This window comes from Rhinoraja longicauda, chromosome 10 (genome assembly GCF_053455715.1).
Source record: "Rhinoraja longicauda isolate Sanriku21f chromosome 10, sRhiLon1.1, whole genome shotgun sequence".
Classification (NCBI taxonomy): Eukaryota; Metazoa; Chordata; class Chondrichthyes; order Rajiformes; family Arhynchobatidae; genus Rhinoraja; species Rhinoraja longicauda.
Window position 1 is genome coordinate 41952551 of NC_135962.1, and position 11703 is coordinate 41964253.

The 11703-nt window shown below is 39.9% G+C and overlaps 1 protein-coding gene across 2 annotated transcripts in view; it reads left to right on the forward strand.

Annotated features, from left to right (window-relative positions):
• Window positions 1-7505, forward strand: part of pcnx4 (pecanex 4) — a 29433-nt gene extending 21928 nt beyond the window's left edge. For both annotated transcript variants that reach the window (XM_078406751.1, XM_078406752.1), the window contains exons 10-11: window positions 1448-1634; window positions 5872-7505. In XM_078406751.1, the coding sequence (XP_078262877.1) occupies window positions 1448-1634; window positions 5872-6129 (445 nt within the window). In that variant the 3' untranslated portion in view covers window positions 6130-7505. The remainder of the gene's footprint in view (window positions 1-1447; window positions 1635-5871) is intronic.
• The last annotated feature ends 4198 nt before the right edge of the window (window positions 7506-11703 follow it).

The window sequence follows — 11703 nt, forward strand, 5'->3', positions numbered from 1 at the left end:
TTAATATTGGGAGTTGGGCAAAAGATTAAAAAGCAGGAATTCCAGGGTAGTGATCTCCAGATTACCCCCGGTGCCATGTTCTAGTGAGCGTAGGAACAGGAAGTTAGGACAAATTAATGTGTGGCTGAGGGGTTGGTGCAGTGATTCAGATGTTTGGACCATTGGGATCTCTTCTTGGGTAGAGGTGATCTGTAGAGAGACGGCTTGCACCTGAATTGGAGAAGAACCAATATATTGGCAGACAGGTTTGCCTGTGCTACATAGGTGGGTTTAAACTAGATTGGCAGGGGGATGAGATCCAATGCAGGACTGAGGCAGGTGAGAGGCTGGGATTGGCACAGAATGTGATGAAAGAATGTTCAGTAGCCAGGATAGGAAGGAGCACGGTGGGGAGCGAGGAAGGACTGTTAGATTTAATTGAATTTATTTTAAAGCGAGAAGCCTGACGGGCAAGGCTGATGAACTCTGGACATGGATAGGTACATACGATTGGGATGTTAGGGCCGTTACAGAAACCTGGTGAAGAGGACAGGACTGGCAGGGTACAGGTGCTACAGGCAGATAGGGGTGGGGTGTAAAAGAGGAAGGAGAATGTCACTACAGTAGTCAAGAGATGATATTACTGATGGTTCACCCAGTGAGGCTATATGGGAGGAGCTGAGAACTAAATAGGGGATGATGCCTTGTTGGGAGTGTATTACAGGCCCCCGAAACAGTCAACGGGAATTGGAAGAACAAATATGCCAGAAGATTGCATGCAGCTGCAAGATAAATAGGGTTATCGTAGCAGGCAATTTTAACTTTCCCAATATAGACTCGGACTGTCAGTGCCAAGGGCTTGGAGAGGAATTTATCATATGTGTGCAGGCAATATGTTGAGAGTTCTACAAGGAAGAGGGCAAACTTTACTCTACACAGGAAATTGGGAGGGGCAAGTGGCTGAAGTGACAATGGAAAGCCTTTCGGGATCAGCGACCACTGTTCTATTAGTTTTTAAGTAGTGATTGATAAAGAGCAGGCATGCCCACAGGTTAAAGCTGAATTGGGGCACTGCCAACATTTATGGTATTAGACAGGACCTTGCTCAAGTGACTGGAGTAGGTTGTTTGCCAGGATGTCCAGAAAGAGGAATGCTTTTAAAAGTGTTCTGACAAGAGTTCAGGGCATGCATATTTGGGGCCTAGTTCCATGCTGTATGCCTCTGACTCTAATAGGTTAATAGGGGTTATGGGGAGAAGGCAGGGGAATGGGGTTAGGAGGGAGATATATCAGCCATGATTCAATGACAGTGTAGACTTGATGGGCTGAATGGCATAATTCTGCTCCTATTATGACCTTATGAGAAGTGTTTTACCATTCAAACTAGGTTTATTGGTAAATTTGCAGGTTGATACATGTAGTTTCTTAAATGTATAGTGTGCTCACGGCGAAATCTTTTGTCTGATAGATACACCTTCAAGCTGATGTTCGACAAAGCCTGTCTAGGTCCAGTTGAGAATTTTGCTGAATTAGTGAGTTACTTGGAAGAATATGATAGAAACTGGTACATTGGAATGGTGTCAGAGCCCCAGTGGCAGCAGGCTGTGCTCCAGGAGAAACCTTATCTCTTTTCCTTGGGATATGACCCCAGTCTGGTAAGAACTGCAAAATGGAAGACTTCTCTTTTTAAACCATATTTTTATTACCTGTTTATTTGCGAAGTAATGTTTTTGTTATTTTAAAACAATGTATTAAAAGGTAGTCCAGTACATTAACGTCCCTGTTGTCTTCAACCTTAAAAAATGAAATTAATTTCTGCTGATTTTATTCATTTCAACTGGTTTTCATCAAAAGTGAAAAAGATTCTGGTTGGTATGGACTCGGTTGACCAAAGGGCCTGTTTCTGCGCTGTATAACTAAACGAAGTGCCATCTGCCCACATGAGATAGAGCTTTGAGGATAGAACAGTTCGCATGGTTCCTAATCTTGACTCATTTGTATGTATATTTCAATAGGGATTGTTCAATCTGATCATTGAATCTGAGATTCCCCTGCAAATACTGAAATGGGCTTTAAATTGCTCTGCAAAATAGGCATCTATAAATTGAGTATTAGGTGAATGGTATGTTTGCTGGTTGCAAAATTCAGAACAAAGTCGTGGATAGTGGTAAAGGAGGCATAATAGGTATGTTTGCCTACGTTGGTCAGGGCATGCAATATAAGAATCAGGATGTCATGATGCAGCTTTATGGAACTTTAGGCTGCATTCAGAGTATTACATGCTGTTTTGGTTGCCCCATTACAGGAAGGATGTGGGGTCTTTGGAAAGGGTGTAGAGGAGGTTTACCAGAATGATGGTTGGATTAGGGAGTGTAAGAAAATAACTGCAGATGCTGGTACAAATCGAAGGTATTTATTTCACAAAATGCTGGAGTATCTCAGCAGGTCAGGCAGCATCTCAGGAGAGAAGGAATAGGTGACGTTTCGGGTCGAGACCCTTCTTCAGAAGGTGGTGAAGAAGGCGTTTGGTATGCTTGCCTTTATAAATCAGAGCATCGAATATAGAAGTTGGGATGTAATGTTAAAATTGTACAGAGCATTGGTGAGGCCGAATCTGGAGTATGGTGTGCAGTTCTGGTCGCCAAATTATAGGAAGGATGTCGACAAAATGGAGAGGGTACAGAGGAGATTTACTAGAATGTTGCCTGGGTTTCAGCACTTAAGTTACAGAGAGAGGTTGAACAGGTTGGGTCTTTATTCTTTGGAGCGTAGAAGGTTGAGGGGGGACTTGATAGAGGTTTTTTACATTTTAAGAGGGACGGACAGAGTTGACGTGGATAGGCTTTTCCCTTTGAGAGTGGGGAAGATTCCAACAAGGGGACATAACTTCAGAATTAAGGGACAAAAGTTTAGGGGTAACATGAGGGGTAACTTCTTTACTCAGAGGGTGGTGGCTATATGGAATGAGCTTCCGGTGGAAGCAGTGGAGGCAGGCTCGATTTTATTATTTAAGAGTAAATTGGATAGGTATATGGATGGGAGGGGATTGGAGGGTTATGGTCTGAGAGCAGGTAGATGAGACTAGGTCAGAGAAAGTGGTCGGCGTGGATTGGTAGGGTCGAACGGGCCTGTTTCCGTGCTGTAATTGTTATATGGTTATAGGCAATGTGATGGATTTGGGGACCTGTTCAATCTTAATCCTAAGCTTCAAATATGTGTATATTGCCAAGGCTAGTGGTTTTAACTTTAGTAGCATTAACAACTTAAACCCTGGATCTCATTCCCATTGTAACTGACATCTTCATCCAATCCTTTTTTGCTTCCGTGCCCTTTTTCCGTTTGACATAGATCATCCAATTTACCCAGAACTCGGTTATTCAATTCCATAAGTTGTAATTTACCTTGCATTCTTTGATTCCCTTTGTATCCAAAAATCTGTAATACAGTCTTTAACTGCTCAATAATCAGGTCTCTACAACACTCTTGTGAAAACATTTCTACGCATCTCAGCCCTGAGTTAACAGCCCCTTATTTTGAGTACCGAATCTCTGCGCTTTACACCCAGCTAATAAAAAAACATCTCTATATCCATTTGTTAATCCCCATTTGATTGTTTTAATGACATCTCTTCTCAGAAGTTCACGAGAGTATTGGTCCAATCTCTCAAAGGACATTTCTTCCAACTTCTGGCGCATGAATTAATCTGATGAATCTTTATTAAGTTCTCTCTATTGCAAGCATGTTCAGTCTTAGGTAGGGAGATCAGACTTGTGCAATTTTCCCAGTGTGATCTCTGTTGGATTCTTTTGGGTTTTATTTAATTGCAGTAAGGCACCCTTACTCTTGTTCTCAAATCCACTTGCAATAAAGGCCAGTTCAACTTAATTGCTTGGTGTATCTGCTTACTAACATTTGGTAATTAACATACAAGTTTCTTTGACTATTAACTAACAACTTACAATCGCTCACATTTAAAAATGCTATGCTATTCTGTGTCTTTTCTACCAAAGTTTATGATTACATATTTTTCCAAATTATGCTTGGTATAAATCCCTCATCCAAACCCATGGGTAGATTATGGGGACCTATGGTGTTTACAGTGATCTCTGCAGCACCCCTGTAATTAGAGCTTCCGAACCCATAAATGTTCTTTACTTATACCGACTAGTGACACCTGTTGACAAATCAATGAATACTTTTACTTAGAAAGTACATTTTGATGCTTCAATTTCTATAAAAGACTCAATCTTTTATTGTTTAGAGTTTTCTGTATTAAATATCAGCACGTCTTGTTTTAAATGACATTTTTATGGTTTAGCTGAGATTACCAATAACATGTCGGGTGAAACGGTGGTGCTGCTTGTTGAGCTGCTGAAAACAGCTCCAGCAACCCGGCTTCAATCCTACCCTCCAGTATCGTTTGTGTGGAGTTCACACATTGTTCCTGTGACCACAGTTTCCTTCCACATCCCAAAGGTGTGTAGGTTGGTAGTTTAATTGGACATTGTAATTTACTTAAAGTGTGTAGGTGAGTGGTAGAAACATAAGGGGGCTTGGGGGAATGAATGTGATGGGAGGAGAATAAGTTGCAAGGAAAATTAGTGGAAATGGGATTGCTCCATGAACCAGCATAGAAGGAAGCTGCTGTGCCCATTCAATCCACTGCACGGAAACAGAGATATTGCCAATATCACTGCAAATTAGTGCAATGAGGGCGGCATGGTGGCGCAGCGGTAGAGTTGCTGCCTTACAGCGAATGCAGCGCCGGAGACTCAGGTTCGATCCTGACTACGGGCGCCGTCTGTACGGAGTTTGTACATTCTCCCCGTGACCTGCGTGGGTTTTCTCCGTGATCTTCGGTTTCCTCCGACACTCCAAAGACATACAGGTGTGTGGATTAATTGGCTTGGTAAATGTAAAAAAAATTGTCCCTTGTAGGTGTAGGATAGTGTTAGTGTGCGGGGATCGCTGGGCGGTGCGAACCCGGTGGGCCGAAGGGCCTGTTTCTGCGCTGTATCTCTAAATCTAAAATCTAAAAAAAATATTTGTCAAAAGACATTTTAAAGTAATCAGTTTTAAAGTTTTATGGCATACCTTCATCTGATAGGGCGGGATCTTTCTTCCAGTGTAGACTCTTATTTCCACTTCTGGTATATTTGTCTTTACCCTTGACCTTTCAAATCCAACATTTAATTAAACCAGGTCATCAATTATATTGGTTTACCTCTGTGTTAACTGCAGCATTGATATCCACACATTCTTGCAATTGCAGTATGTAAAGCAACCTAGCTCTTGGATTGCACTAATTTAGTGCATTTTCAGTATAGTTTATTGTCACGTCTACTGAGGTATAGTGAAAAGCTTTTGTTGCTCGCTAACCAGTCAGTAGAAAGACAATACATGATTACAATCGATCCATTTACAGTGTTTAAATACATGATAGGGGAATAACGATAAATGCAAGGTAAAACCAGCAACGTCTGATCAAGGATAGTCCGAAGGACACCAGAGGTATTTATGCCTAAAAAGGCAAACAATGTGCAAAATTGGCACACAAGTGAGATGAAGACTTTTAGAAGGCAATTGGCCATATTGCACTGTTTCCCAGATCTAGAGGATGGACATGCTGGTATTTCCAATAATGCAGAACTGTTTAAATAAAGCTTGAATGCATAACTCTGACTTGGAGTGTGTATGACTAATTAAACTGAATTATCAATGTATTTTTTCCATTGCTGCACTTTTGCAATATAAATCTTCAAATATGGGAATACTTGAACTTGTGGTGGATACCATTTGCCCTTTCTTTTGCTTAAGTGATTTTTGTTATTGAAACCAAATTGAAATCATCTTTAATTCTTGCGCGTCCAAAACCATTTTGTCTGTTTACAGAGCTTGTATACAGGACGTGTGCTGTCACTTCAGGAAATGTTATTACATGTTGGACAGTTAAATGCAGAAGCAATAAGAGGTCAGTGGGCCAACTTATCTTGGGAACTACTGTATGCGACAAATGATGATGAAGAACGATACAGTATACAAGCACATCCTGTGTTACTAAGAAACTTAACAGTGCAATCAGCTAATCCTCCACTTGGCTATCCTATCTATTCATCTCCATCTATCCATGTGTCTTTATTCGAAATGTAACAAAGTACTAATCAAACAGAACTGAGTTATTATTACTAAAACTTTGAACATAAAATATTGGTGCAGATTTCAGGTGCACTGTTTGAGACCATACATCAACTATGCAAAAAATTATCTTTATGGCTAGGATAAATTAAAAGTTGTAACATCCATGTTTTTAAAATAATGGATTTTTGTATTCTTGGAAAGAGAAGTTGAGGGGAGAGTGCCGTTGAGAAATCAAACAGGATTGCAATCCTGCTACTTCTGGAAAGTACATGTGAACTGTAAACATGTGATCAACTGTAATCCCTCTGTTCTTATTTGGGTTAGAAAAATGAAGAATAAGAATTGTGAACATGTATTTCAGCATGTGCCACTGTCTTTGTAAAATATACAGTTCAATGCATTTTCTACAAATATTTTGATACTAAATTCTAAAACAAAGTTTATTTAAGGGATGAGAATGAATTGTTTTAGTCTTATTCTAAAGACGTTACATTATACCAAATAGCAGAATTGTAAAAAAATATATATTTATTTGTGCTTTTCTTTCAAAATGGAGCAAACTTTTTGCCATGAATTACAAATACTGAAAATTTGCTTCTATCATTCCATTTTGGATGAAATGCATCTTACCTGAGTTTTAGTAGTAGTATTTTAAATGGAAGATGTCACAAATTTAACAGACTCTGGAGATTTCACTGAGCTTAAAATCTAATAATATTCTCTGGCACACTGAAATTGAAACTAATCATGTATGCGTTTATTTTATTAAAAACTTATTTTGAAAAATAATGTAAATTAAGTAGTTTACTAGTTCTATAAATTTATTTCAAATCCTGGTTTGATGGTGGTGTGATTAAATTGGCACTAAATGTTGGAGCCAATTACTGATCGAGTGTCACTGTACCTTAATTGGTACACGTGACAATAAAATACCCTTTGAACCCTTTGATGTGAGTTGTGCTGTGGTATTCATCTAAAAGGGTAAGTCAGAGGATTCTTGGATAACTACCACACCACCTGTTACTGTCACATGCCAACAGAAAATAGTGAATTGAATTTGAAATAGGGGAGTCAAAGTAATGCATGAGAAAGGAAATAATGTACCAAAAAATTACCTAAAAACTCAAATTATAAAGCAGGGTTAATAGAGTGCCAGAATATGTGCAAGACACAAACAATTCAGAATATTTTAATAGGTTGAACCAGAAGTTCGCAAGAAGTAATATTCATTGTTATGAAGAGTGCCTATTTTAGTGTTGCACAATATGAATTGTTTAATAAATCTTTTATTTCAGTACCAGTTGATTCCGAATTTTATTGCAATTTGTTTTTGTTTACAAGTTCCATTTTTCAGAAATGAGCAATAAATTTTCAAAAAATTTGTTAGAATTACAGATGCGTGTATATTAAAATTTAAATGAAGATATGTACAAGTATTTCTCAACTTTAACTGTTTCTGGGTTAAGTATATACATTTTGGAAAACTTGTTTCTTGAACCTGAAATTAAATTTTTACATAGTACTTGTGTTTTTATCTTTCTGGATCACTTAAATGTACACCATGGAGTCTTGCAGACCTCCTACAAAGAGCAAGCCCATATCTGAAATTACTGGTAGTAACTGTACGCATACAATTGCAATAGTCACATAAGTTCTTATTCAGCAGATGCTCACCATTAAGAGGAATGCAAAGAATAGTTAAAAGATGTAATAACATTACTTTAGAAAAGGGTAATAGGATTGAGCAGGATCTGCATGGGGTTGTAAAAGGAAAATCCTGTTTGACTAACCCTCTAGAGTACTTTTGAGGATGCAATTCCGAGAGTTGGTGTGAAATCTGCAGATGTTTTTCATTTTCTGGATCTGGACAACGCTGGCAAGGTCAGCATTTATTGCCATTTTCAGTGAAGGGCAATGAGTGGCTCTTTGGAACCTATGCAGTGCTTCTGATGAAAGGACTTTCACAGTGCTATTGAGCAGGTTTCTCCAGGATTTAGGATGATGAAGGACCGGCTGTGTGCCTGCTGCCCTTGTTGTTCTTGTTGATAAAGGTCAAGGGTTTTGGTAGTTGCTCTTGAAGTAACTGGAGTGTTTTGTGGACGGTATTCAAGCTATTGTGCACCAGTGGCAGAGGGGATGAATGTTAAGAGTAGTTATTAAGATATCAATCAAACATGGTGCTTTGTACTGGATGTGTTGAACTTATTGAGAATTGTTAATGCTGCATGCAGCCAGATAATTGGAGATTATCCTATCAGGCTTCTGATTTATGCCTTGTAGATTATGGAATGAACCTGTGGTGGCAGGAGGCTATTAGCTCACTGATTATTTTTCTGAATTTTCTGCAGACTTTTGATAAGATCCTACACTGGTTTATTCAACAAAATCAGTGCACATGGAGCTAATCAATGTACTGGCATTAGTTATTGGAGCAGAAGCACAGAGCGGGAGTAAATAGATACTTCTAAAGATTTTCACTGGTGGGGTTCTGCAGAGGTGGGGCTCGAGATTCAGTTCTACACAATCTATAGCAATTTTACACAGAGGGGAAGGTATAAAAGGTATAACATAGTTTACCAATGTAAGCATTTAGGAAAGTGATCTTGCAGAGAAAATAAAAATAGTTTAACTCAGCATTAGTTTTTCGTCATTTAAAACAAGCACCTGCATATTGCCTTTAACAAAATACATCAAAAAACCATCCCTAGCTTTGACTTTTAAAAACAAGTAGAACACAAGGAACGAATAAACCAATTTAACTGTTTTACAATATATGCAGAACACTATTTTTTAAATCTGCATATTTCCTACAATTTCTAATGCTGGTCTGAATGTTGTAGTAATAATGATGCCAAAAATGCCACAAGGTCTTTTCAATTTGGAATCATCAGAAACTGTCATTAAATGCAGAAATCCAGAAGGTGCTATCAGTGATTACTTTGCTTGCTCATCTGTAGGGTGCTGCCTTCAATACAAGCTCCAGTAATCAGTGAACTGACATAAATTTCATATACTTACAACCCATTGTAATGAAATGTCTTGGAAATATGCTTTGCTCAATGAGAAGATTTTAATGGTGTAAAAATCCGTTACTCCTTTGCAAATGCTAACAATATACAGTGCATTCAGAAAGTATTCAGACCCCTTCAATTTTTCCACATTTTGTTACGTTACAGCCTTATTTTAAAATGGATTAAATTCTTTGTTTTATCATCAATCTACACACAATACCCCATAATAAAAAAAGCGAAACCAGGTGTTTAGAAATTTTTGCAAAGTAATTAAAAATAAATAACTGAAATATCACCTTTACATAAGTATTCCGACCCTTTACTCAGTACTTTGAGGCACCTTTTGGCAGCGATTACACCATCAAGTCTTCTTGGGTATGACGCAACAAACTTGGCACACCTGTAGTTGGGTAATTTCTCCCATTCTTTGCAGATCCTCTCAAGCTGTCAGGTTGGATGGGGAGCGTCGATGCACAGCTATTTTCAGGTACCTCCAGAGATGTTCGATCGGGTTCAAGGCTCTGGCTGGGCCACTCAAGGACATTCACAGACTTGTCACGAAGCCAGTCCTGCGTTGTCTTGGCTGTGTGCTTAGGGCCATTGTCCTGGTGTAAGGTGAACCTCTGCCCCAGTCTGAGGTCACTCTGAAACAGGTTTTCATCAAGGATCTCTCTGTACTTTGCTCCGTTCAGCTTTCCCTCAATCCTGACTAGTCTCCCAGTTACTGCCGCTGAAAAACATCTCCACTGCATGATGCTGCCACCGCCATGCTTCACAGTAGGTATGGTATTGGCCAGGTGATGAGTGGTGCCGCTTGGCATTCAGGGCAAAGAGTTCAATCTTGGTTTCATCAGACCAGATAATCTTGTTTCTCATGGTCTGAGAGTCCTTTAGGTGCCTTTTGGTAAACTCCAAGTGGGCTGTCATGTTCCTTTTAATGAGGAGTGGCTTCCGTCTGGCCACTCTACCATAAAGGCCTGATTGGTGGAGTGCTGCAGATATAGTTGTCCTTCTGGAAGGTTCTCCCATCTTCACAGAGGAACTCTGGAGCTCTGTCAGAGTGACCATCGGGTTCTTGGTCACCTCCCTGACCAAGGCCCTTCTCCCCCGATTGCTCAGTTTGGCCGGGTGGCCAGCTCTATGAAGAATCCTGGTTGTTCCAAAGTTCTTCCATTTAAGAATGATGGAGGCCACTGTGCTCTTCGGGACCTGCAATGCTGCGGAAATTGTTTTATACCCTTCCCCAGATATGTGTCTCGACACAATCCCGTCTCGGAGGTCTTTGGACAATTCCTTTGTCTTCATGGCTTGGTTTTTGCTCTGACATTCACTGTCAATTGTGGGACCTTAGACAGGTGTGTGCCTTTCCAAATCATGTCCAATCAAGTTGTAGAAACATCTGGGGATTTATCAGCCTTCAGTCCCATCAGTCTACCCAATACTATTTCTCGCCTAGTGCAAATTTCTTTCAGTTCCTCTATCTCCCTAGATCCTCTGTCCTCGAGTCCATCTGGGAGATTGTTTGTGTCTTCCTTAGTGAAGACAGATCCAAAGTACCTGTTCGACTCTTCTGCCATTTCCTTGTTAGCCATAATAATTTCACCCTTTTCTGTCTTCAAGGGATCCACATTTGTCTTTACTAATCTTTTTCTCTTAACATACCTAAAGAAGCTTTTACTGTCCTTTATATTCTTGGCCAGCTTCCCCTTGTACTTCATCTTTTCAGCCCGTATTACCCTTTTTGTTACCTTCTGTTGTCCTTTGAAAGTTACCGAATCCTCTGCTTCCCACTACTCTTTGCTATGCTACACATCTTTTCTTTTAGTTTTATTCCATCCCTAACTTCCCTTGTCAGCCATGGTTGCCTCTTACGCCCCTTAGAATCTTTCTTCCTCTTTGGAATGAAATGACCCTGCATCTTCTGGATTATGTTCAGAAATTCCTGCCATTGCTGTTCCACCATCATTCCTGCTACGTTCCTTTTCCAGTTGACCTTGGCCAGCTCCTCTCCAAAGCTTTCATAGACCCCTTTGTTCAACTGCAACACTGACACTTCTGATTTAACATATCCCCCTCTAAAATTGCAGATTAAAAGTGGTTCCTTTACCTTGAATTTCCTTATTAAATCTGGTTCATTGGCCAACACTAAATCCAGAATTGCCTTCACTCTGGTAGGCTCCAGTAAGCTGCTCTAAGAATCCATCTTGTAGGCACTCTACAAACTCCCTTTCTTGAGGTCCAGAACCAACCTGATTTTCCCAGTCTACCTGCATGTTGAAATCCTCCATAACTAGTGGTATTACCTTTGTTACATGCCAGTTTTAACTCGTGCTGTAACTTACATCTTATATCGGGGCTACTGTTTGGGGGCCTGTAGAAAACTCCCATTAGTGTCTTCTTACCTTTACAATTCCTCAACTCTATCCACAGTGACTCTACATCATCAGTCCCTATGTCACCCCTCACAAGGGACTGAATTTCATCCCTCACCAACAAAACTACCCCACCTCATGTGCCCACCTGCCTGTCCTTTCTGTAGGACGTATAACCCTGAATGTTCAATTCCCAGTCCCGA